Source organism: Rhinatrema bivittatum, chromosome 8, assembly GCF_901001135.1.
Source record: "Rhinatrema bivittatum chromosome 8, aRhiBiv1.1, whole genome shotgun sequence".
In the NCBI taxonomy this organism is placed as follows: Eukaryota; Metazoa; Chordata; class Amphibia; order Gymnophiona; family Rhinatrematidae; genus Rhinatrema; species Rhinatrema bivittatum.
In genome coordinates, this window is record NC_042622.1 from 253,793,219 (window position 1) to 253,820,858 (window position 27,640).

At 45.1% G+C, this 27,640-nt stretch overlaps 1 protein-coding gene across 26 annotated transcripts in view; it reads right to left on the minus strand.

Annotated features, from left to right (window-relative positions):
• The window catches only part of PTPRS (protein tyrosine phosphatase receptor type S), a 568,002-nt gene that overhangs the window by 180,058 nt on the left and 360,304 nt on the right, over positions 1–27,640 (minus strand). For 14 of the 26 annotated variants that reach the window (XM_029614603.1, XM_029614614.1, XM_029614622.1 and 11 more), the window contains exons 7-10: positions 23,630–23,740; positions 21,327–21,338; positions 11,598–11,867; positions 7,203–7,784 (exon numbers count right to left, since the gene is read on the minus strand). In XM_029614603.1, coding sequence (XP_029470463.1) covers positions 7,203–7,784; positions 11,598–11,867; positions 21,327–21,338; positions 23,630–23,740 — 975 coding nt within the window. The remainder of the gene's footprint in view (positions 1–7,202; positions 7,785–11,597; positions 11,868–21,326; positions 21,339–23,629; positions 23,741–27,640) is intronic. The other 12 variants (XM_029614623.1, XM_029614611.1, XM_029614615.1 and 9 more) reach the window with 1 other exon arrangement.

Here is a 27,640-nt window from a genome sequence, read left to right on the forward strand (position 1 = left end):
AGGTCATGGTTTCGTCCGAGAGCTCCCTCTCCTGGATCGAGACGCTGGCGACTGAAGAAATCGGCCTGCACATTCTCCTTGCCCGCAATGTTGGAGGCCGTTAAGACAATCCAGATGTCGCTCCGCCCAGGTAAGGAGCCGGCTGGCTTCCAGAGCCAATAAGCGACTCTGCGTGCCCCCCTGCCGGTTGATATAAGCTACCGTCATGGAGTTGTCGGAGAGGACCCTCACTGCCTTGCCTAGGAGCAGAAGTAAAAACTCCTTAAGAGCTAGGCGTACCGCCCGGGCTTTCAGCCGATTGATGTGCCAGCGTGTTTGGACCGGGGACCAATAACCCTGAGTGGTCTGAGACTGGCAGACTGCCCCCCAGCTGGAGAGACTGGCATCCGTGGTGACTATGATCCACTGTGGAGTCCTAAGAGGCATTCCCTTCAGAAGATGCTGAAGCAAAAGCCACCATTGTATGTCGGCGATGGTAGAGGCCGAAAGCGGGAGAACCATTTGAAACTGTTCTGGCACCGGTTGACATCGGGATAGCAAAGCTCTCTGTAACGGACGCATATGCGCAAAAGCCCAGAGGACAAGGTCGATGGTGAAGGCCATAGTCCCCAGGACCTGGAGGTAGTCCCAAGCCGTTGGGAGCGGGAGCGAGATAAGGTTGCGTATCTGGTCGACAAACTTGGATGCTCGAGCACGGGGCAGAAACACCTTTCCAACCCGAGTATCGAAGCATGCCCCCAGAAATTACAACACCTGGGAAGGCTGGAGATGGCTCTTGGGAAAGTTTACTATCCACCCGAAAGAAGTAAGGAGAGCTAAGACCCGGCTGGCCGCCTGTTTGCAGAGGACTTCCGATTTGGCTCGCACTAGCCAGTCGTCCAAATAAGGATGGACTAGGACTCCTTCCCGTCGGAGAGCTGCCGCCACCACCACCATGACCTTGGTGAAGGTGCGCGGCGCGGTGGCTAGACCGAAGGGAAGTGCCCGGAACTGAAAATGCTGGTCCAGAATGTGGAAGCGGAGATACTTCTGGTGTGCGGGGCGAATCGGGATGTGTAAGTACACCTCTGTTAAGTCGAGAGAGGCCAGATATTCGCCGGGATGAACAGCTGCTATGACCGCCCTCAGGGTCTCCATACGAAAATGAGGTACCTTGAGGGCCTGGTTGACCCTCTTGAGGTCTAAGATCGGGCGGAAGGAACCTTTCTTCTTTGGGACGACAAAGTAGATGGAATACTGGTCGGCGCCAAGCTCCGCCTCTGGGACCGGGACAATGGCTCCCAGCTGTTGAAGCCTGGCACGGGTTTGAGCCACTGCCTCCCGCTTCAGACATCGCATGGAGAGACTATATAGAGGTCCAGCAGATCTCGAGAAAACTCTAAAGCGTAACCGTCTCGAATAATCTCGAGGACCCACTGGTCCGACGTGATCTTGACCCATTCCTCGAAGAATAGGGAGAGACGACCCCCTAGATTGGGGACGGAGGAATGGGTCGACCGAATCTCATTGGGAAGCGGGCTTCGGGGTGGTACGCTGAGGTGCCCCTTCACGGAAGGGCCGACAACCGCGAAAGGGCTGAGACCAAGACTGAGACCGCGCAGGATAACCCCGAGAAGAAGCACCATGCCCCCAAGTGCATATGGATGTTGGCCCCGAAAACGGGACCGGGAAGGCACAAAAGCTCAAGACTGTTTTGATTGGTCCTCCGACAGCTTGTGAACCTTGTTCTCACCCAAGGAATTAATGAGCTGCTCAAGGTCCTCGCCAAAAAGCAACTTACCCTTAAAAGGCAAAGTGACCAATTGCATAACCAGAGAAGCTGTCTGGCTGAAACCACCGAGGCCATTGCTTACGCCTGGACATGGATAAGATCATACAGAGCGTCCGCCCCATACGCAATAACACCTTCCAACCTTTCAGCCTGCTCAGCCTCCGCAGGGGGAAGGTCCTGGGTGCCGAGTATTTGCTGAACCCACCTAAGGCCAGCCCTCTGCATAAGACTGGTGCAAATAGTCGCCCAAACTCCCAATGCCAGTACCTCGAAGATACGCTTAACGTGGAATTCGAGTTTGCAATCCTGTGCATCCTTCAAGGCCATAGCCCCCACCACCGGAATAGTGGTGTGCTTGGTCACAGCGGAGACTGAAGAATCCACCTTGGGAACTTTCAGCAGTTCCAGGCAGTCCTCCAGGAGCGGATAAAGCTTGTCCATGGCTCTCCCGACGCGGAGCCCAGCCTCGGTAGCATCCCATTCCCGGAGGAGTAGCAATCTGAGCATAGGGTGAAAAGGAAAAGCAGAAGCCTGGGCCCGGAGTCCAGCCAGGACCGGGTCCATGTGCTTAGGCAGTGCTGCCTAAGAGTATCCGCCGGAGGACCCTCAACTCCTAACTCCTGGAGGACAAAAGGAATGATGGGTTCCAACTCCTCCTTCTGAAATAAACGGAGAACCCTGGGATCATCCCCTTCGAGAGGAGGAGGCGTCCCCGCTAAATCCAAAGTCAGATCCGGATCCGGGGTTCCCAAAGGCGCCAGAGGGTCTGGACAGGAAGGGGCCCCCGGGATCACCCCCACCGACAGCCCCCTGCGGCTCTGGAGTGGAGGGTCCAACCGCGGAAGCTTGGCCGGCGGGGGACCTGGGGAGGGGTCCTCCTCCTCCTGCAAGCTGGCCAGGGAGGATTTGTGCACGAGGAGCACAAATTCCGAAGAAAAACGAGGGTGGGGGGTCAGGGACCACGTCCTGGGGTTGCTTGGGGCTTAAATCGGGGGGAGAACCCAAAAAATCTTCATCCCCTGCACTGAGCAGTCCCGAATCGGGGGCTGCTAAAACACCCAAAATGGCCACCATTCCCGCGGTTTGCCGACCCGGGAACGGACTGGCCACGTGCCTGGAAGATCGACCCCGGGCTGGATTTGACTGCGCTGCCTGGGAGGGGCCTTCCCCCCCTGGCAGACACGCAGAACACAGCCTGCTCCCCACTGGCTTGGCAGCAGTGCGATTGCGGCATTGTCAGTGAAGAGAAGCCGCGATCGCAGAGAAAATCAGCTGATTAGGCCCTCCTTCGCTGCCAGGAGGAGTGGAGGCAGAGGACTGAACCCTGCACGCTCTTCTCTGAGCATCCGGCTGCCAGCGATAAAGAAGCTCTGCCCCGAGGTAAAAATAATGAGCTAGTGGGGAGACTTAATTTCTTTAATTTACCTCTTTTTTTTTTTTCAAAAAGGAAAGTAGGCAAAAGAGTGTGTGAGTGCCCTAAAGGCACTGACAGGAGAGAAATCTCCTGAACATTTAAGGGCAGCTAGGAGAGGGGGGAATGACTGGACCGCCAGTTTCACCCCCTATAGGCGCACCGGGAACAGGGGCTTAGGCTATGCTGAAAGAAAACACAAGGGGCTAAGCCTCCCTAAGCCAAACAAGAGCGTGGAGACAATGCTGTCTCCAAAGAAGAAAAAACAGAGACAATTCCTTTTTTTTTTTTTTTTTACCAGAACCAAAAAAAGTACTTGCTTGATCCTCTAAGGTAAATACCCAAACTGGAAATATGGCTAGACTAGCCAAGATCAGGAGACCGCAGGTTGAGCTGATCCATCTGCTGGAGACAGACAAATACTGGGGGCCTGCAGGGTAGGCTCTGTCCTGATATAGGTTACTCTTTTCAGTTTTGGTCTGTCTCCATCTGCTGGATAGGAGGCTCAACCCATGGTCTGGACTGATTCGGGTACGTACAGGGAAAGTGTGGTTGTTTAAAATCTACTCCTCAAAAAGAGTTCCATCGGGGGAGGAGTCAAGATGGCCGCACGTATTGAGTCTTAAGCTGGAGCTCTCTCTCGAACTTTATATTACTGCTGAATAATGCCTGCAAAGAGGAAGGGAAAAGTACGATCTACCCGTCCATGTCGACCCCTTCTACAAGTCTTCAGCTAGAGATAACCGGCTTTATGTACCCAACAGTTCAGCAGCAGAGAACCGAGGAAACTGATGTGCGTGACGGCGTGGAAGAGCCGCCTACGCCGGCAGGGGAGGTGTCTCTTAGCCCGGAGCAGAGGCAGCCGCCTGTTCAGAGGGCAGATGAGGAGACAAGGAGTGGAGAAATGGTGGTGTTTCAAGCCGGTTCCACTCCGGAGGGCCCCTCACAGATTCCTGACGGTATGATATCAGGACCCTCTACATCGAGCCCGATAGAAGTTCAAAGGACTGTGGGACTAACAGAAACCAGTGGAAGGCTGGAAAGAGGTATGTTCACAGTAAATACCAACAGGAAGGAGTTAATCGCCATTCCAACGTGGCCTGCACAGGTGACCCTAGACTCCCTATGGGATTTTATGGCTGGGATGGCTACAGCTATAAACTCTTTGAATGATAAAATGGAATAGTCTAATGTACAAAGTTGTCAAAAATCTGCAGATATACAAAACCAAGTCGATTTATTAAAAGCGAAAGTTAATGGTTTGGAAGAGAAAGGCAATGAGCTTCAGCAGTATAAGATAGCGGCGATTAAAGATCGCGAAGTAATATCCAGACGTATGGAATTTATTGAAAATAAATCCAGACATTTAAATTTACGTCTGACTAATTTTCCTAGAGTAGTGGGGGAAATTCCCTACACTACCCTGAAGAAATTTCTGCTGGATAAACTGGAAATAGCTAAAGGAAATTTTCCATCTATTAACTCTTGCTTTTTTCTCCCTATATCAAGACGTCCAGGAAATCCTAATAGTGTTCCCTTTGCAGGGAACTTGACAGGATTTTTAGAAGATTCTACCTTAGAAGTGATAAATAGAGGAATAATCCTGGTATCGTTTATTACAACTAAGGATATCGGCATGGTGATGAAATCATATTTCAAGAAATACCCGGTTGATTTCCATGAAGCTGCAGTAAAAATCTTCCCTGATTTGGCTCCAGCAAAGCAGGCCAGATGCCGGGGTTTTTTAAACCTCAGACGAGGCTGTGGGGCTGGGCTATACTGTTAAAATATTGTTTCCTTGTAAATGTTTCCTAACAAAGGGAGATGAACGCTTTGTATTTTTTACTTCTGAGTAACTAAAAGAGTTTATAGATGCCAGGGAAATTAACATTCTAACCCAGTAAAGAGTAGATATGGAACTGTTGTAATGTGCACCATGAGTTAAGATTATTTGGTTAATCCTTTTTTTTGGGCTTCCTTAAAAGATTTCAAATCTCCTCCCTACCAATTATTCTGCTGGGAGTGGGACTTAATAAAAACTGAAAAGTGATATAAAAATTGTTTAAGACCAAACAGGTTATTTTATTTTTATGTGTATTAAAAGTTTCCTTATAAGAAATTTTCCTGGAGTTGGGGGTAAAGGAATGTGATTATGATAATTAAGTATCCACGTATTTCTTTATAAGCAAAAAATGATTTTGTTTATGTATTTGAAAAATCAATAAATAAAGAATTAAAAAAAAAAAATCGACTCCTTACACACACTTTTGTTGTGGTGTGGGGGGAGGTTAAAGTATGAAAGCATCTTTTCCACTTGTGTTTCACTTAGAAACATAGAAATGACGGCAGAAGAAGACCAAACGGCCCATCCAGTCTGCCCAGCAAGCTACGCACTTTATCCATTTTTTTATTTCCCTTTTTCTCTCTCCCACCTGTTACTATTGGCTTCCAGTACCCTCCAGCCCTAATGCCCCTCCACCCCACCACCAATGTAGAGAGCAGCGCCGTATCTGCATCCAAGTGAACATCCAGCTCAATTAGGGGTAGCAACCGCTGTAACAAGCAGGCCACACCCCTGCCCCATACTCTTACCCACCCCTGTTTTGTTTTTTTTTGAGATGGCAGCCCTCCATCCTTCCACTCCGTGAAGGTGGAACACCAACCACTGGCATCCCGCTCCGTGAATGCCTCTGTGGCTACTGCCGCTCCGTGCAGTGTTTTGCTACCTCCTCTTTATTCACGCCCTCTAGACTTGATGGATCCACAGGGGCGGATTTTAAGAGCCCTGCTCGCGTAAATCCGCCCGGATTTACGCGAGCAGGGCTCGGCGTGCGCAGAGCCCCGGGACTCGCGTAAGTCCCGGGGTTCTCCGAGGGGGGCGTGTCGGGGGCGGTCCCGGTCGTCGCGGCGTTTTCGGGGCGTGTCGGCAGCGTTTTGGGGGCGGGTACGGGGGCGTGGCTACGGCCCGGGGCGGTCCGGGGGCGTGGCCGCGCCCTCCGTACCCGCCCCCAGGTCGCGGCCCGGCGCGCAAGAGGCCCGCTGGCGCGCGGGGATTTACGCCTCCCTCTGGGAGGCGTAAATCCCCCGACAAAGGTAAGGTGGGGGCTTAGACAGGGCCGGGTGGGTGGGTTAGGTAGGGGAAGGGAGGGGAAGGTGAGGGGAGGGCAAAAGGAAGTTCCCTCCGAGGCCGCTCCGATTTCGGAGCGGGCCTCGGAGGGAATGGGGGTAGGCTGCGCGGCTCGGCGCGCGCCGGCTATACAAAATCGATAGCCTTGCGCGCGCCGATCCAGCTTTTAGCAGATACGCGCGGAGCCGCGCGTATCTACTAAAATCCAGCGTACTTTTGTTTGCGCTCCAGGCGCAAACAAAAGTAGGCCTATTCGCGGAGTATGAAAATCCGCCCCACAGTGTTTATCCCACGCCCCTTTGAAGTCCTTCACAGTTTTAGACTTCACCACTTCCTCCGGAAGGGCATTCTAACATCTCGCCATAAGGGTAACAACATGGTTGATTTATTTTTCTAAAAACTGAATTGTTTAAAAAATGTTTGTATATATTTTGGATCAGTGGTTTCACTTTATGCTTTCTGATTAAAATATTTCCTTGATCCAGATTTATATGTCCTTTATTTTGGGCTAATTTTTTGTATGTGGTTACTGCAAATTATGGCCCATATTTGGATCGGGGCTTTGAGGGAGAAGGGGGAGAAATAAAAATTTCTAAGGAAAAGTGTGTAGGCTACCTGATGAGAGAGAGATAAACAAAAGCCAAGTCCTTACAAGGGAGGATAAAAGCAAAAAAACAAAGAACTAAAATGACTTATTTACAAAACAGAGTTACAATGCATTCAACAGCACGCTACCTATTGATTTTATTACTGTCAGTAGGAAATATAGGACAAACAATTCCATACCAGTCCATACAGGATTCTATTTCTTTTTGGATCTCCACTGGGGAACTTCCAGAGAGGAAGAAGGTGGTAGTTGAATAGGATGAGACCACTATATTATTGCAACTCACCTCCCTGCTGTGTTTTAACCTGGATTGGGTCAGAAAGGGGTCCATCTCCCACCGAAGTGAATGCCAAGACCCTGACTGAGTAAGTCTCATCTTCCACCAAGCTGCTTACTGTAGTCAGTAGGCTGTCGTCTACATTGTGTTTTAACCAGTTGCTCACTGGATGGTCTGGCTCCATGGTGTAATAGACCCTATAGCCCCGAATCTGTCCATTCGGCTCCACTGGCTCCTCCCACTGTATGATCATGGTGGTGGAACTCAGCATTCGTGCTTGGACATTGCGAGGGGCACTGGCAGGTGCCTGCTCCCCTGTACGAGTCACCACAGGCTCACTGGGGGGTCCCTGCCCAATTGAGTTAACGGCTGACACCCAAATCTCATATTCTGAGTTAGGGCTCAGCCCCCCAATACTGTATCGGGTGGTGGTAATATCTTCTTTGATTTGATATGGCCCATCTTGGCTCTTAGACTTGTATTCGATGACATAGTAAGACACAGGGTCAGGATTCCCCGAGTCCCAGGTAATTGTGATGCTAGTCGCAGTAGTCTCTGTTACCACTGGCGTTCCAGGAGCTTTGGGTAGTGCTGAAAACACAGAAGTTACAATATTATAACAAACCATCTGACTTGTGGGGAATAGGAATTAAAAGTGAATATAAACTCCCATCTTCCTTCCCATACAATATACAGTGCATTCAGAAATTATAAAGACCCCCTTCACTTTTTCCACATTTTGTTACATTACAGTCTTATTCTAAAATGAATAATAATTTTTCCCTCCTCAATCTACATACCTCATAATGACAAAGCAAAATCAGGTTTGTAGAAATTTGTGTTAATTGATTAATTAAAAAAAAAGAACCTGAAAAATCACATTTACATGTGTATTCAGACCCTTTATTCAGTACTTTCTGGAGGCACCTTTTGCTGCGAATACAGCCTCAAGTCTTCTTGGGTATGATGATATAATCTTGGCACACCTGGATTGGGGAATTTTCTCCCGTATTTCTCTGCAGTTCCTCTCAAGCTCTGTCAGGTTGGATGGGGAGCGTTGATGCACAGCTATTTTCAGGTCTCTCCAGAGATGTTCGATCAAGTTCAAGTCTGGGCTCTGGCTGAGCCACTCAAGGACATTCACAGACTTGCCCCAAAGCCACTCCTGTATTGTCTTGGCTGTGTGCTTAGGCTCGCTGTCCTGTTGGAAAGTGAATCATCGCCCCAGTCTGAGGTCCAGAGTGCTATGGAGCAGGTTTTCATCAAGGATCTCTCTGTATTTTGCTCTGTTCATCTTTCTCTCAATCCTGATTACTCTACCAGTTCCTGTAGCTAGAAAACATCCCCATAGCATGATGCTGCCACCACCGTGCTTCACCATAAGGATGGTATTTGGGAGGTGATGAGTGGTGCCTGGTTTCCTCCAGACAAAAAGTATTAAGCATTCACTTGGTTTCATCAGACCAGAGAATTTTCTCTCATGCTCCGAGAGTCCTTTACGTGCCTTTTGGCAAACTCCAAAGCAGGCTGTCATGTTCTTTTTACTGAGGAGTGGCTTCCATCTGGCCACTCTACCATAAAAGCCTGAGGAGTGCTGCAGAGATGGTTGTCCTTCTGGAAGGTTCTCCCATCTCCACAGCAGAACTCTGGAGCTCTATCAGTGACCATCGGGTTCTTGGTCACCGCCCTGACCAAGGCCCTTCTCCCCCGATTGCTCAGTTTGGGCCGGCGGGCAGGCAGCCAGCTCTAGGGTTCTGAATTTCTTCCATTTAAGAATGATTGAGGCCACTCTGTTCTTCAGGACCTTCAATGCTGTAGCAATTTTTTGTACCCTTCCCCAGATCTGAGCCCCGACACAATCCTGTCCCAGAGGTCTAGAGACAATTCCTTCAACTTTATGGCATTGATTTTGCTCTGACATGCACTGTCAACTGTGGGACCTTATATAGACAGGTGTGTGATTTTCCAAATCCTGCCCAATCAATTGAATTTACCATAGGTGGGCTCCAATCAATTTGGAGAAACATCTCAAGGAAGATCAATGGAAACAGGATGCACCTAAGCTCAATTTCGAGTGTCATAGCAAAGGGTCTGAATACTTAAGAAAATGTGATATTTCAGGGTTTTTTAATTAATTTGCACAAATTTCTACAAACCTGATTTCACTTTGTTAGTATGGGGTAATATATATATATATATATATATAAAACTGGGCTACCATGACATGGGAAGCTAATGCTCAGATCTATTCATAGAGATTGTAGCAAAAACATTTTGGTTATGTTAGATGCATCACCCGATGCCAGGGTAGTCAGTAGCATATATTCCTGTGCAAAAGATCTTTCCAAGAGGGGTTTGTGATCTATTTATTGTTATATTGTATAAATCCCTTTGAATCATTGGGTGCCATTTAAAGATCAGATCTATTCACTGACATTTGGTTGCATCCGTATAGAGATTTGATGAAGGGAGTACAATTTTCAAAAGCTAGCTGCAAACGAATCACAATTCCCCTATGAGGAAAGGCTAAAGAGGTTAGGGCTTTTCAGCATGAAGAAGAGATGGCTGAGGGGAGATAGGACAGAGGTCTATAAAATGATTGGGGTGGAATAAGTAAATGTAAATTGGTTGTTTACTCTTTCAAAATGTACAAAAACTAGAGGACACACAATGACTTTATTAGGAAATGCACGTAAGGCAAATAAGAGAAAATATTTTTTTTACTCTGCATAATTCAACTCTGGCACTAGTTACCGGAGGATGTAGTAAAAGCTGTTAGTGTAGCTGGATGTAAAAGCTGTTGATATAGCTGGGTTTAAAAAAGGTTTGGACAAGTTCCTAGAGGAAAAGTCCATAAACCATTATTATGGTGGACTTGGGGAAATCCACTGCTTATCCCTGGGATAAGCAATATGGAATCTATCAATCTTTTGGGATCCAGTCAGGTACATCTGAGCTGGATTGGCCACTGTTGGACATAGGATACTGGGCTTGATGGACCTTTGATTTGACCCAGTATGGCAAGTCTTACATTCTTATATTAGTCCAAAAGAAAGGTATTACCTACAATTTGTGGATTAGCCTTTATGTCTACAATTAGAATGCATAAAGGATGCATCAGTGAGGGAGGAAGAGAACTGCACTAATGCAGGTGCAACCCCTGTTGGTGAAAGAGCAGCATGAAGGGGGTTCAAGTTCTGAAACACAAGCCCCTTCTAGCCCTCAACAGGTTAAGGTGGGTAAGGGGGCACTTTTGTCACACCATTTACACCATGCTGGGAATATAATGGAAAAAGAACAGAAACTATTAATTAGGTAGATAGGATAGTCAGATAAAAGACAGACTAAAGACAAACAGTACTTATTTGGCAGTCTTGGGAACCTAGAATATCAACAAGAGTTTCTTGGAGAAAATTAGGAGGCATTAAATAGTGTGCGTGTGTTAAACACCTTTTCTTTTGTCTGCTATTGCTCCATTAACAGAAAATATTCAAACATCTGGAGACCTGAGTTGAGCAATAAAGGAACTGCCTCAGACCTACAATCTACTGATTAATAACATACTGTGAAAATGCACTTCACAAACACCTCAAGGAAGGATCTTCCCCGCCTTATTTTCTTTTTCTTACAATTCATAATTACAATGTACCATTAATTACTACTGTACATTTCTAATGCTAGTCATTAGTCTAAGATAACAATACTTTATTGTATTTGGAATGCAAATTTCACATTTCTCCCCCCCCCCCCCCCCCCCCCAATCTCGGTTTGTTCTCTTTCACCAACCCATCTCTCCTCACCCTCAATGATGTGTGACTCTCTCTCATCATCCAGGAAATTTTATCCTTTTTTCACTTTCAGACATGACAAATGAAAGGCAGGATAAGTGCTGGAAACCAGATGGTCTTGTCTTAATTAGCTTGTGTAAATCCATGGCTCTCACTCACCCCCGCCACCCTGTGGGCCAGGATCTGAATGTGGGTAGCAAAAGATTTGCAAGTGGGTCGTAAGATAAAGCTCTATGAGTAAGACTTGAGGGAGTTAGTTTGTAGTCTGTTGAATTTTTGTCAATGTAAAATGTTAGCTCTGATAATTGGTATCAAATTAACATTTGACACGCTTCAGCACTGTAACATTTCCAGTACATAATCCGGGGAGAAAAAGTGAAAGTGGCTTTTGGAGTGATTTCATTGGGTAGAGGATCTTTGTGATTTTTGTAATAGATCTTGGATGGTCCCACTACTTTAATCACCAGTCTGAAACCAATGACAAATAAACTGATATAACTTCCCAAGTCCCTAAGGTAGTCCTGGAACACCTGGGACAAGAGATGGCTCAACTACATCTCTGCATTTCTGTGCGATAATCCTGGTGACATCCAGGGCTTTCCCCCTCTGCACTTACATTTCACTGTAATCTGGGCAGTGGCATAGATAACGCCCAGACTGGACATGGCAACACAAGTGTAGTTTGCAGACTCTTTGATGTTGGTAAGTTCTAGGACATTGCGTCCTACTGGCATATCATCCTCTGGGGTCAGATCCTCCTCTCCAATCATCCACTTTACATATGGCATCGGTGAGCCGACTGCAACACAGGTGATGTTCACGTTGCCTCCGGGCATGATTTCTTGGCTGACAGGTAAGATGGAGAATCGAGGTGCAACCCGGCGAACTGCGGATAAAATGCACAAGGGTAATAAAAAAAAAAAAAAAGAAAAGAAAGTGGGAAAACTCCATAAGCACAGACAGCACCTTCTTATGAAACCAAAAAATAAATAAAAACAAAAAGAACTTCAAAAAAACTTACTTCACAAACAATATAAAATAGATAATATGTAAGACATGAAGCCGTATTTCATAGCAACAGGGTTCCATAGATCAAGAGTAGACCCCTCACAGCACAGAAAAATACACAAAAATTTATTAGCAATTTCTCATCTTTAAAAGCAGATCTGATGTTTCAGATTGAAATCTCCTATAAGCCACTGAGTTTCCCCCCAGCCCAACTTCTCTCCCACTCTATGGAGTCCTCAGGATGCCTTTCTTCACCAGAGACTCATTGCAGAGATTATCTTGAATGAGCCCTTTTCTCAAGAGCCAAAAAGTCCAGAGTCCAAACTTTCTTTTCTCTTGAGACGTTCAAAGCCTCAGGTAACATGATTCTTTTTGGCACTCTCCCTTGTCTAACAAGAGATTTCCTCTTTCTGAAGGACCACTGAAGCCTCTGACCCTGTTTCCAGTGGGGGAAAAGTGGGAAGGAGGACACTAAAAGTTTTCAGAACTGATGAACCAAGTTAATGATTACTTCCAAAGGAATCAAATCAGAATCCTTATTAGGGGCTCCCAACTTTATCCCTTCTCTCCTGGCCCAAAGCACCACCTTGGCATTAAGTAACATGGGAGGAGAGAGGGGGAGCATGGGAGCAGTGCTAAAATTTAGGTTGTGAGTTGTGAGCCTCCAGGAGGAGCTCCAAGGATCAAAAAGATGAGAAACTCTAATGAAATTTTTGTGGTTTTCGGGTGTAGAAACCCTAACGAAGCCTCTTTTAGATCTGACACGGTTCCATCGATAGATGCAGCTTTCAGAGTCACAAACATCATGCAAAAATAGGTAAAATAAATAGAGAGAAAGAGATAAGAGAGTGTGGAAGATAAAAATGCAGAGAAATATAAACTTGAGGGCCACTAGCAAATGCCCATATGAATACAAGAGAGAGACAGAGAGAGAGAGAGAGAGAGAGAGACAGAGAGAGACAGAGAGAAAGGAGGGACGGGGTGGGGGAAACCCACTTTAATGCTGCATAGTTTTATTAGCTGATGTGACCAAATGTGGTAACACATATTGTCACATCTCAGCCCTGGTGCAATAATAAACAGAATTATTAATAATAATAATAATAATAATAATAATAAATAGGATAATAAAAACAAGGTAATGAACTTAGAGGAAAAACATGACATGTTCTGTGCATCTCCTTAACTTAGAAGTGGATGCAGCTTCCAGACCTTACAGAGTAGAACATGAACACGGGGAGGGATATGAATCAGCTTGGCTCCGTTTTCTGAAACTGGCCCCACAATTGACACAGCTTCCAGGGAGATCAGCTCTCAGGTATCAGGGATGGTGAAATTTCAGCCCCTTACCCCCAACCCACCCACTCTTGTAACTCTGATGGAATTGGGACAAGTCCCATCTTTGCCCCCCCAACAGGAAGATGTTAAGAGGGAATGAAATCCCTCGGCCTGTGCCGTCAGCAGGGAAAGAAAGAGGGTCTCTCTCTCTCAGTCTGCACTACCATCAAACGGGGAGGGGACCCCTCCCTGAGTCTACACTACTAATCTGCGTGTGTGTGTGTGTGTGGGGGGGGGGGGGGGGGGCTCCCTCAGTCTGCGCTACCGTCAGGCAGGGAGACTTAGTCTGCAAATATATTTCTAACAGCAAGACAAACTGGGTTTCTGTGTCTGTCTGAGCAGACTCCCGAGTACACCCTTTGCTTGGCAGATGTTGCTATGGTTACTGGGTTCTGAAGTGAGTAGAAGCATGTATTGTACGACATGCAGGAGCTCTGGCAAGCTTCTCTTAGAAACCAAGTCTGCTCTTCTGCTTTGCTAGATTACTCAAATGCTAATGAACATCTTTTTTCTGTTGCTCCTATTCCCTTAGCAACCAACCAGAGCTGCCATTCCATTCTAAAAACTAAATGGGAATGTGTGTGCATGTGTGGGAGCGCGAAGTGCATTCCCCGCAGACGAGTTTCCCCAATGCACACCCCCGCAGGAAGTCCAGCAATGCATAACCACAGGCTTATACTTACTGTATCCGTTTACCGATCCCCCCACCCCAAGCTCATTCAGAGGGGCTCCCACTAACAACTTTGATGGCCTCTGATGCTCACCCTTTGGTAAGCCTAAAAGGTTTTCTTTACCCTGCAGGAGACTTGAGAAGGAAACATGACTGGACAACAGACATTTATGAAGAATGCATTTTCTTTGCATTTTCAAGGCTGAATCCTGTTTCCTTCTCAGAGGAGCAGATGGCCTTAAGGCTAGTGTTGTTGGAGGGCAGATATGTACTTTGGGAGCGATGCACACCACTCTTATCCCCTATTCCACCCAGTGCCCTGCTCTTGCAAGTTATTTTGTCCTCTTTTTGGGTTGGACCATATGTCTTGCCGGGTGGCAGAGGTGGGATCCTGGGGGCAGGGCGGGGCTTTTAACCCCCCCACAACTGAAGAACCCTCAGGTTTCAGAAAACAGAGTCACGGCAAAATCCTTTGAGAGTTGTGTCTGAAACAAGATGGAAAGAAGTAGATACGAAACAGAAGGGCATGCAGACAGACCCGGAGGGGCAGAGGGGGAGGGAGGGAGGGTTGGGGGAAGAGGGGAGATGATATGCAGCTTTCTAGAGGAGGCGTTAGGAGGAGAAATGGGTGGGGCTGTGGGGGGGGGGGGGGGGAGGGGATTGGAAACAAACAGTGATGGACAAGATCCTATTAGCAAACAGCATTAACGACGACAGACACCAGCGTGTGATGCAAACACTGTGTTGTCATGGAAACAGGACAAGACAGTACTTCCAATGGAGACTGATTAAAACAGAATTAAAGGAAAAAAAAAAAAAGAAAAACTAAATATACAAAGTGGGTTTTGAATACTGAATATCAGAGTCTGAAGGGGAGAACCTGATTTCAGCTGGTTATCTTTTTATTTAATGGTTTAAGGTAGAAGTTGGGTGGGCAGACCATACACTCACAGAATACAAGTCCAATTGTACAATTCACTTGTAATAAAAGCTTGGAGGGATAAAACATGTTGGGGGTTTTTTCTTCATTTCTGGGGTGGCGTGTACATAGGAAGGGTAATTTTATAGCTGTGCAGGTAGGGGTAAAGTCTGTGGGTGACTTTTACATGCAGACTTACCTTACCCCACATTTCAAAGTGAACTTGCTTTTGAAAAGTCCCGGATACGTGTCCTGGCACAGGCACAAAGTTACACCTGTTCTATCGAGGACAAAACTTGTGCAAGTTAACTTATTAAGATAAATGCTGTTTTATGTGCCTATAAATGGCTTTGAATATTCACTCCTAATTGCTATCCTGGGGGGGGTGAATCCTAAGGTTTTGAACCAGACCACATGTGAAAAAGTGCAAACTTCACAATGGCGCAGAGCAAACAGAGTGCACAGCACCCTTTAAAGAGGTGAGGGAGAGCAACAGAAATTGAAAAAAACCTACTTAAACCATGAGCAGTAAGAAGAAAACTGAGCCTGAAGGCACCAACGCTTTTCTCCCATTCTGTGTCAATGGGGAAAAAATGCTTAGCAAACTGGACCCATGGTTTGCAGACTGCACATTTTGTCACTGCAGTGCCCTCTTTCAGGAAAAACTCACAAGGCTCCTATCAGGAAAAGGGCTAAGAGAATCCCAGCACTCAGACACAAGGGGCTGGCAACAAACAGTTGGTCCACAGCTGTCACCAAGAAGCCATCCTGTTTGCCGTGGCACAACCCGCCATGTCTAATGCTTAAAACGGGGTTTTTCCACCTCACTCCCCCCCCCCCCCCCCCCCCATACACTCACACACACTACATTCACAATAACAAATGGTGAGGCAGGGGAGAATAGGCTGGGGCATTTCTGCTCTGCAGTCTCTGGCGGGTTTGACATTTCAGAAGCATCCTGTCTTTCCCCTGGAGTTCAGCTGCTTCCGATTGATTCTTGTTCAAGGGCAGCCGGCAGCTCTTCGGCACAGACAGTTCACTGAAAGGTCATTACACGGTAACTGCTGGGGATGAAGGGAGATAGGCAAGCCAAGGGCCAGTGAGAGAGAGGAGACATGCACCCAGAAAGGGGGGGTGCCCGGGCAAAGGGCAGCAGAATAGGAAGGAGACAGGAAGAGAGAAAAGAGAGACGAGTGGTGAGGGTATGCAAGGTGAGAAGGAACTGGAAGCTGGGCATCTACGGAATGAATGGTGGGAGAGGGAAAACATGTGCGAGGGAGAGGAACCGTGATCTGCCCAAGAGCTGCACCCAAGAGGATTCACTTCTCTGTCTTTTCTAATGCAGGGAAATTAACCCATGTATGGCAAGAAAGGAGGGCCCTACGATGTTTCTAATCTTTAGCTTTCACCTTAAAAGAGACTAAAAGGTGCATTTCACTCTTTAAAGGGCTTGATGTACATACAAGATAGAATTTTTTTTCTTATAAGAGGAGAACAACAGGAGGTAAAGACCCATATCAGGCCTGCTTTGAATGTTCTGCCACTAAGATGTCATCAAAAGAAGGCCTTAGCTGTGATAAAAGCCCTCCCCTCCTAGGGGAGCAGAAAAGTAAGAAGGGGAGAGAGGCTTCCCCTCCCGGCACATGGTGCGTTTAAGCCTAGCACACTCACTCTGTATGCAAATGATCTCACCTGTAGCTGCTTAAGAGATGGGAACTAATTTAGGAGGGAATATGCAGCAGCGACAGGACTCAAAATCAGCCCTCTTCCCCCTCCCCCACCCAACCTACATTTCTCCCTCAGCCTCTCCCTCACACCTTCAGGGGCCACTCTCCTGCTTCTCACAGGGCAATCTTTTTCAGTCTTTAAGTCCATTTGGGAAAGGAGCTGGCTCTCAGAGGAAAAGAGCATAGCTCCTTCTGCACAAGCAAAGATCAAAGTTTACTTTCATGCTGAACTGGGTTTTCAAAATTTAGCAGATTGTAACCTCCAAACCTGCTAAAGGAAATAAATGGCTGGAATTGGGTTTGTGGGGAAGGAGGGCACTTTTTACTGCATCCAATGAGCACATCAAGGTAAGATCTGTAGAGTCAAGCCTCGAAATCAAGGAGCCTTCACAACACTTTCTCAATAGATTTCATTTTCTCCAGTTTATTCCTGTGTTTCTTTTGCCAGTTCAGACCCTGGCGTTGTCTTCTGTGAGAGCCATTTGTCAGAGGGCTTTCAGGACCTGTAGCGACATTATTTTCCAGCAAGTTGAGTACTGGTAGGGGCAGAGTCATGCAGGGAAGAAAAGTATCCTGAGAATTTCAATCCCTGATTCACAGTAACAAAACCCAAAAGAATTAAAGGGGAGGGGGGAAGGAATAAGGAAAGAGAAGTGACGTGAGCTTTTGAAGCATTACCAAGACTCAAAACAATGGCACATTTTGACACTCAGCAAGCAGGCTGCTCCAAATGAAGTGAGAGAAGGCGGACATTATTGGCCATTTTGGTGCGACAGAAGCCATTCTGTCTTATTCCAAAATGAGGTGGGGGAAGGGGTAGGAGGAAGGGAGGGTTTGCCAAAATAATGTGCAGCCTCTACATTATTAGTGAAGTTTAGATTACACCTGTCAGCATTTTCCCTTGGCTTCTCTCTCTTTGCCCTGCTCTCAGAAGGGCTGGAATCCACAAAAATACCTTGTTAGGGCATCTCCCCTCCACCACCAAACCTCTGCTCTTCCTAATTCCCAGTTTTCATTTTGCTGGGTTTCTCCAGCTGATATTCTGCTCACATTCTGATTTGAGACCCTTAAAGGACAAGAGAAGCCCCTGCCATCCTTTCTAATTTCTGTCAGGTCAGACCAACACATCACTATCCATGTCCGATGTCATTTTTGTTGGCCAGTCACCGCCCTCTCTGGACTTGGGTTGTGCACTACCATATTTTAATTTTCTTTTTCATTTAAGTAAAACATTAGCTGACTGACAAGCCAGTTGCTTCACTTACATGACTTCTACATGGCACAACAGCAAAGTCATCTAAACCCACATGAATTTCAGGCAACACTTATTACATTTGCTGTAATGGTCAAAGTGGATTTTTCTTCCTTCTTTAATTTGACAAGGTGTAATCTAATATTTTTTCCCTAAAACAAAGAAACCAGCAGTGCAAAGGTGAACGAGATGCAGGCAGGCACACGGACGAGCTTCTCTAGACTCAGCAAGGCACATTGTTCCTGCACGGTATAGCCTCCTTCCCAGGTACCCTTGAGAAATCCATCTGCAGAAACAAAAGTGACTGAAAAAGCAAAACTTCAGTCCATAGTAAGGAAAAGGAGTTTTGGAGAGAACCCTAGCTGCCCACCACAAACCCAAGTGCTTTGTACACCTTCTAGATCCTACCCAATTTCTGTCCTAGGAACCAGTTCATTTGATTCTCCAAGAATGTAGCATAAGATAGACTATGGTTCCCCCCACCCAGGCCAGCTTTCCTCAGGTAAGTTTGCAACCTGCTGACTCTCTATGGTCTCATAAAGGCAATAGCATCATTTTCCATTTTCTCCTCCAAATTGCGCACTATCGAACCAAACTGAAGGCAGGTCTGGTTTGGTTTGAAATGTATCCAGATTTTAATTCTCATTCTAAACCTAAAGACATACCACAAAACTAGTCAATTTCACCCGTGTTTACTCTATAATACCAGGTGGTCTTACTGTCCAGAATTCAGACACCTACCCCAGTGCTAATGAATAGGTATACACTTAAAGCTGGGACTTAGAAAACAAATTCACTTTATCAAGAGGTGGTCTTAATATTTCTAACAACATTTGAGAGTGCCAAAGGGACATTTTTGGGGAGAAGGCCCTTTTAGTCACCCAGTAAAAAAGGCAATCCTTAAGGATGCAACCAATAATAAAGAAGCCAATAATCCAAAGCCATTTAGACAGATAATTTAAAGTTATCTGTCTAAATGAAGTTTGGGTATATTCAGCCCCTTACCTGGCTAGATTTTAGATGGATAAGTCATTATCTGGCTAAAACCTAGCTGGATAAAAAAAAGAGGTACGCCTGAGGCATAACTGGGTCTAAAGTTAGTCAGATACATTAGCCAGCTAACTTTAAACTTGTCCAGATATATTCAGCATTGCTGCCCTGCTGAATATCCCAGCTAAGTTAGCCGGATAAGTCTTAACTCAGCCAGCTATGTCTGAATATTGACCTCAAAGTGTTTATTTTATCTATATGCAGATTTCCAGGGGAGGGAAGCTTTGCGGCAGCCATGCAGTGTATGAACCCTTTTTATTTATTTAGTCCTTAAACTCAACATTTTCTCCCTGAAGCCAGCTTCCTATCATGCACAGGAAAAAAGTGCTCAGTGTTGTACTGGTGTCAAACTGTGCTGAGTTTCTGGGTTCAAAATGTACTCCTCTCCTTCTGCTGTTTTTATAAGTCTCTGTCTTTCCTCTCCACCAGTATTTTAAAGCTTCAGTTGAGCCTTTTGATCAACACTCAGAAGTGACACATTTCCCAGTTCAGTACTTCTATGCTTTTGTGCCCGATAAAAGTAAAAAACAAAACAAAAAAACCAAGGGTCTCCCCTGGCACAGAATACAGATCACTACTTTACCCTAGTGGGAAGGAAAAGGCAAGCAAAGAAGGCACTGAATACAGAATATCATCATATCCTAGAAAACAGGGAGGACAGAAGAGAACAAGGCATCATAAGAGAGGAAATAGAAAGGCTTAACACGGGATCCTATTGCACATCCTAGGAAGACAGAAAGAATGTACAAGGAAAAGAAATCAGAGATAAAGCGCGGCAACACTAAAACATCCCAAAGAAAAAGGTTCAAGCACAGAACACATATAAAGTATCAGGAAAGAGGAAGAGGGAGAGACAGAAATAAAAAAAAGGCAGAAGAGAGTATATCTTTGTCCATTCTGCACTGGATTTCTCACGTGATCACTCAACTTTAATACCTGTACAATGGGAAACCAGGAAAGATATGCTTGGTGGAGACCGTGAGCGGCGGGAAGATGAGTCACTTTTAAAAGGAAAGTCTATCATGAGAGGTGGGAATGGAGAGTCTGTCAGCTTAGTCCAGTCTGGTGTTTCTTTGCTCCAGTGTGTATCAGTCAGGAGACAGTTGTGCTGGGAGAGGAAGAGTTGCGAGGAAAGGCCAGTTCTATGGGCAGGGCATACGCGAGGAGACTGGCGCGCTGATGATTTTGGATTGCGGGCTGACAGAACTCCCTGTACTTTATTTGAAGAACTGGACTCCTCTCTCTTCAGGCTGGCACACCCGATTATTTGCTTCTGCAAGGAGTCTGATATCAGTCACGTAACTAGCTTAATTGCTAACAGCTAGAACAGTAGATGCCATAAACCCAGCTCAATTGATTAAACCCTCCATATATACTCATTGTGGCTCATTAAACTGACCAGAGATGTCATGTATAGCCTGGTGGATCAAACAGCCCCTTGATGCCATGGACAGGCTGAGGTAAACCTCCACCAGCTACATAGCCTGCCTGGCTGATTAAACCTCCCACAGATACCATCTTCTGCCTGGTTGACTGAATTCAACTGCAGAAAGGCGGCCACCATGCCAACTCCATAAATGCAATGAACTGCATCATTTTCTCGTTAGCGATATGGACAGTGGCTGGGACAACTACTCTGGAGATGTGCATTTATTCAACATGCCTGCCAGGCAGCACTAAACTTTATCCTTTTTATAATAATAAAAAAAAAAGAAAGAATTGCCAGGTAATGGGGACAGGGCAGGGTCACTTCACAGACATGGTACTGTAATTGGCTACTGGTTTGTATTTCCTACTAATTATACAAAGGATCCCTATTTTAAGGCACACCTACCCCCTCCCTCCCCCTCCACTCTTGAGGTCTTGGATTTCTTGGACAGGTGTTAGAGCTGTGCGACTTCTTAGGCCTGGGATGATTTGCTAAAACAGGGCAGGAACACTGGCTTTTCAAAAATGCATCAACTATTTACAGCAGAGCAGAGCCATAAACCAAAACAGAACAAAAAGTGAAAATAAAAAAATAAAAAAACACAAACTATTCATAAATTATATATACATATATTTATATACATATATATATATAAAGTCAATATAAAAAAAGTGTCATGCAGAGAAGATAGTTACATTCTCCCATCATGCATCAGGCTCAATGTCCGAGCGCCAAGTTACCATGACGACGTAAAATGCAAACACCCCTCCTCCCCCCAGCAACATTACCAAAGGATGCATAGAGGCCCACAATGCAACTCATCTCACTAATTAAAGACCCGAGAACAAGCGGGCCTTTACTGGTCTTAAAGATTTCTTGCTTTTTTTTTTTCTGTTCTTAAGAATGTAAAAATGTGGGTAAAGAAAGTAAAAAAGAAAAAAAACACACCAACCTTCTCGTAGCTCTGAGGGATGTTAAGGGGGTTTGATGCGGAACACAATGACATGAGGAGAAGAGAAAAAATAGGGGAAACACAGAGAGAGTAAAAAAGGCCTTCTCAAGGCTTTCAGCTGCAAAGCGATTCTTTTATTTTCTTTTCACTTAAAAAAAAAAAAATTTACTAACAACCTTCTTTTTTCTTTCCATGCTTGTGTTCTATTCCTTTCCCTCCTTCTCCTGGCTGGATTTCTGTTGTAGTTTTCATGGTTTTTTTTTTTTTTTTGCACAGAGCAGTCAGGCTCCTCTGGGTTGGGTGGAGGAAAAGGGGGAGGGAAGCCAGGTTGGTGGGATTGGAGGGCAGAGGGCAAGGAAGGATCGATACTGTAAAGGTTGAATGGAAGCCCCAGGAGTAGACCAGCCTCAGGCCCGTACAGCGAAACACCACCAAGCACCACCTGGGTCTCACCCCAGTGAACAGGCTTTATAGGGTTAACTGCACTCTAGACCTGGGCACAAACTCTGCTGACCACCAAGCTCACACTGACTGCAAAAAAAAAGATCAGCCCTTTCACTCCTTAATATGTATTTAAGTTTTTTTAAGACAGATTTCTTATGGCTGTAACTTACAAAGACTCTCTTAAAGAGACAAAGTGTTCCAACCTATGAACACAGACAGGTCAATCAAACCAGCAAGGTTTGTAAAGTCCAAGAGATATTGTAAGAACTGTTGTAAACATTTAAATTCAGCTCTTCCTGACCCTCCCCCCAACCACCGAAAAACATGCTACCTTCTCTATGTTTTTTTTACCTTCAGTAAAAATAAAAAGCAGGAAGTAAAATGGAGGAAAAAATAATAATTAGACATATTGAGACAAACCCAGGCATCGGAGAACAAGATGGCTGCCTGTGCTCTCGCCCTTACTTGTGCTATTTAACTCAAGTTAAAAGCCAGATAACCCTCCAAATCTAAGCCCAGCTTACCCTCTACTGGTTTTTTTTGTTTTTTGGGGGGGGGAGGGAAGGAAAGGGATCCAGCACTCTAGGCATTCTCATTAACCAAAGGTTTGCCCAGACCTGGCCAAATATCACCAGCCAAGAGTTTCTGCAAAAGTTCAGAATAAGCCACAGGTGATTTCAGTTTCTTTCTAACCCTTCCTTAGCATCTGAAAGAAGCCAAAGTTTTCACTCTGAGCTGTAAAGATTGCTTTGCAAAACACCAGCTGTGCCCAGGATGGGCCAAAGCAATGCAGGTAACATTATATTCTGCAAAACGGTTAGCTTCAAAGCTCTTAAGTGCATTAACCTTCTTTACCAACTTAAATGGTTGTGGAGTGAGTCAGCAAGTGAACGGCAGTGGGCAAAAAAGTGAGGAAGTAAGAGAAAGTGAGTGAGTGAGCACCAGCGAGACAGAGCGAGTGAGAGGGCAAGCGACAGAGCCAACATGCACACGGAAGTCATTGCACCATGACAAGAGCTCTGCTTACAGCCCTCTCTCTCATGGGCGAAGGAGCAGAAACTTCAGTCCGGTTTCAGGATGGAACTGACTACTGCTGATGAAGAGGGCTTCTCTGCTTAATGCCTTTATAATTTGGAAATAATGGAGGCAAATCTATCCCTATGTACAAGAAAATTATCTCTGAAATATGATCAGTTTGACTACCCCATCCCCCAACTAGTAAATTAATTTAAAAGAAAACAAGACAAATGGGTTACTATCAAAGGGTAAAGTCCTGTAGGACTTCCAGTAAGTGAGCGATTCCTTTACCAGATAAACTGAGGTATTACCGCCATGGGTTAAAGGAGGCTTCCCCCATGAACGAGATGTCCCCCTGGATCCAAGCACGTGTGCACGCAGGATGGAGCTAAGCACATGCAGCACTTATCCGTAAGGCCAGAGTAAAGGGGGGCACATGGCAGGTCTGAGCGTACATGGGGCCCAGAGTTTGACACATGTGAGGGGCAGAGCTGAACCTGCATGGTGCCAAATGTTGAGTGTGCATGAGGGATGGAGCTGAGCCATACTGTACCTCTCTATAGGAGCGGGGGGGGGGGGGGGGGGGCGGGGGTGACAGTGAGTAGACATGTTTAAGGAACAGCAGGATGGCACTCAGCCCATACTGAGGAGTTGCTGGTCTCACTGACAGAGCTCTATAGCTGATTGCTCTTCCCTTTCTCCCAAGCAGCTCCAGGTCTGTGAACCAACATCAATCTACTCCACGGCAGACCTGTCACTCGATTAGTAAAGGAACCCTGAGGGGCAGGGTTTCCTTCCAGTTTTAAGCATTATCCTGTGTGCAGAGCTGAGATGCTCCCTACCTCTCACATAAAGGTTAGCAGGTGAAGAGTAGCGCACTCCAGCACTGTTAGTGGCCACACACTCATATTTCCCCTGGTCCGTCTCATCACTGTTCTCAATCTGCAAGGCACCTGGTGAGAAAGAGAAAAATAGCAGCAAAGACATTACAAAATGGCACAGGACCAAACTTTGTTCTCCTGGTAGTCATTAACGAAAGTACTGCCATTACCAAAATCAGACTGTGAACAATTGTGCTTATAGCCGAAGAGCAGCAGCAGTGGCATCACAGCCAAACCTGCATTATCAGTTCCTCCAACCACAAAACCTGACCCTGAAGTGGGTGCCCAGCAACATATGCAGGCAGGGATCCCCGTAGACCCCTAATTCAAGAACCCCTCAAGCAATGATACCTTTGACAAGAAGGCAAGCCTCCGCCCTATAAGACCATCACAGAGTCTTCACCTTCCTTGAGATTCGTCCAGCATCAAGATTTCTGAGAATAGTTCCTATAGACCTGAAATCAACTTCTGGGCAAACCCCCCCCCCCCCCCAAACTATTTCTTTCAACTTGTGTAAATGTCAATAAGCTAATTGCATTGTGCCAATCGGAAAGAGAGATACCAGAACCAGCCCTTCATCGTCACCACTTGGATAGCTGAGCTGTGAGGTCTGGTATTGCAATATTAAGAGGTTGGCTTTTTTTTTATTTATATATTTTGTCTAAATTAGTAGGCAGTTGGCTCCCAAACAAAATTTGATATATTACTCAACTGGTCCATGAAGATGACAATAGCTCAGTAAGTCTTAAAAGGGGTCACCAATTCCATTTCGGGAGTCAAATACAAATGTCACCTATGTAGCTTTATGAGGCTCAGAATTAAACTTCTTACACAAACTTACCACATTCTTATGCCATCACCTTTATATAGAGGACTGATAAGCATGAACTTTAAAATGAAACCAAAATGTCTCGCCATAGGATTATGAATATTAGGACAAAGACGGATGTGGGAGCAAGGAATCAATCAGTATGTGTGCTCTGTACAGTGGATGTAGGTATGAAACCATAACGCAAAAAATATAGCCACCAAGTTTACCCATATAATATACTCAAAAAAGGGGGTAAATCAAACAAATGAATTTAAAAACGAAGGCTACTAATGTGAACAATAATTTAATTAAAGTCCTCTTCCATTGAAATTATTTAAATTTTTCAAATTTTTCTTTAAATGTTTTTTTAAGGTGTCAGCAAGCCAGACGACGTGTTCAACTTTCAATGAACCGCCCAGTCTATTCATCATCCACCTTGTTTCTTTTTATAACATGCCAAATTGTGCCAAATAAAGTCTAACAGAATTCTTATAACAATTCCCAATTCCTGATGGTTATTTATTTCAAAAAATGCCCGACACGACCGGTGTTTTGCTTGGCAAAAAGCTTCATCAGGAGTCCATTGTAGGGAATTAATTCTGTTTGTGTAACGGGCCAAAATGGCCTCATAAATACTGCAATAAAATTAAATACCTAATTTTAGCAAAAATCTTATGTTTAAACAAAATATTAATACTAAAACTCATCTGCACAGCCTTGTATGAACGAAACCTTCGATGGACCGCAAAGGTCACTCCAAATTAGTCGACCTGAAAGAAGACTGCAACCGCTGTTCCAATAGATTAATAGACGACCTAAATGAAGACTTATGAGGAAAAATTCACATTCAGTCTGCTTAGCATTAGTCGACCTAAAAGAAAACTACATTGCTGTGAGTTAGTCAATGATGTACCTGAAAAAGGTTAAAATGATCAAGCATTGCCTTCTACCTAATGATTAATAATTCACAAAAAAATGCTGAAATCATGTTCTGTGTTTAGCCCCAGTGGTGAAATTGTTTATAGTTTATAAATCCAGCGTTGTTCCGCTTGCAGTAATTTCAAATTTGGATTGCCACCGTGCCATCCAACCTGGGGTTGATCAATTGCACAAAAAAATAATTCATCAAAATTATGGGCAAATTCCTTGCAGTGGGTCGCTAAAGGAACACCTTCCTTCCGATGTAGAAGGGCAGATCGATGCTCTATCATCCTATTTTTTAACATACGAGAGATTTTTCCAACATAGAATTTTTTGCATGGACATTGAATTAAGTACACTACTGTAGATCTACATGAGGTGGTGTATTTTAAATGCAGAAAAAAAGCTGTGCAGATGAGTATTAATATTTTGTTTAAACATAAGATTTTTTGCTAAAATTAGGTATTATTTAATTTTATTGCAGTATTTATGAGGCCATTTTGGCCCGTTAGACAAATAGAATTAATTCCCTACAATGGACCCCTGATGAAGCTTTTTGCCAAGCAAAACACCGGCCGTGTCGGGCGTTGTTTGAGATAAATAACCATCAGGAATTGGGAACTGTTATAATAATTCTGATAGACTTTATTTGGTATATATTATTTGGCACAATTTGGCACATTATAAAAAGAAACAAGGTGGATGATTGAATAGACCGGGCGGTTCATTGAAAGTTGAACATGCCATCTGGCTTGCTGACACTTAAAAAAACATTTAAAGAAAAATTTAAATAATTTCAACGGAAGAGGACTTTATGTTCACATTATTAGCCTTCGTTTTTCAATTGATTTGTTTGGTTTCCCCCCTTTTTTTTGGGTATGAAACCATAAACCACGTGACAAAATGCACTCTAGTTCATTCCCTATGTATGTCTGTAGGGCAAACCTCTTGAAATATATGGGTTTTCCTGAACAGCAATGGGAACTAAATAAATGGAGTATTCATCATGGCTCATAAAAACCCCAAACAAATCAAGGATATTTAAGTCACAGTTTCCTTTTGCTTCTTTGGGTTTCCACCTCAACTTAACTGGCCTATTGAGTTATGGCTATCATTCAAAAGTACTTGGGGATTTCCCCCATTTTTAACTCTCCTCCCCCTCCCTCCAGCTATGGCAGACATTCTTCAGCCAGGATCCACAGCCTGCAGCTCCTTCCAGAATCCTGAGCCTGGCCACGAAGTATCGCTACTGCACAATTACTATGACTCCCTTCCCCTCTGGGGTCTGTGAAAGCCGCCCTCACAGCACCATATAGATGCCCTTTAGTTTTTCTACTGACATCACGCATCACGCATGCTCCATCTGCTTCCTCTGCACTCTTCCAGACGACAATGTTGGGAGAGAGACTCCAAAGAAAAAGAAAGGGATAAGGAAGGACATGCATCTTGCAATAAAGCTGATAACCCAGGCAGAGGGGGGTGGTCTATTCAGTTTCTTCCAGGATATGCAAGAAGGCTGCCTTTTCTGAATGTAGACTGCTTCTTAAGCCATCATAACAAACCACCAATGCAAAAAAACAAAAAATACTTAATAAATAATAACAATAAAAGTCACAAGCACAGAGACAGGAGCTACAAGAAACTGTAGACTGCAATCTGACCAGGGGTTATAATAAACAGGACGTTGAAAGGCGAGAAATGTATTGATTGAGAGATTATTGGCATGGGTGACTGGTGATCCTCTTACCTCGGACCGGAGTAAATTCTGTAATGGAAGCAAAGAAGAGAAGTAAGAGGTGTGAAAAACAAAAATATCAAACCGAATCTCCCGGACTGCCAGTCAAAAAAAAAAAAAAAAAGGCCTCAGAGTCAAGGAAGATGGCTCCAGGAAGGAAGACATGACATCAAACACACTTAGCAAGAGTTGCAGTCCTGTCTAGACCTCTGGACGTGGACAAGGAGAAACAAGTGAAGGGCAGTCACCAACACCCTTCAACTAGCCAGGGCAAGCAGAATCATCACAGTTTAAGCAAGTGAATCTCTACTGTCCGCTGGCCAAGGAATCAAACCCACCCCTGCAAACCTCAAGACTTTTCCACGCAAATGGAGAGGCTAAAGGGGAAACTCCGGTATGAGAACCCAGGGGAAGTCTAGGAGGGAGTTTGGTTAGATTCCAACACCAACCAATCAACAGCTTAACTTCTAAAAGTACTACTGAGCTCAGGCATGTAGCAGCCCCA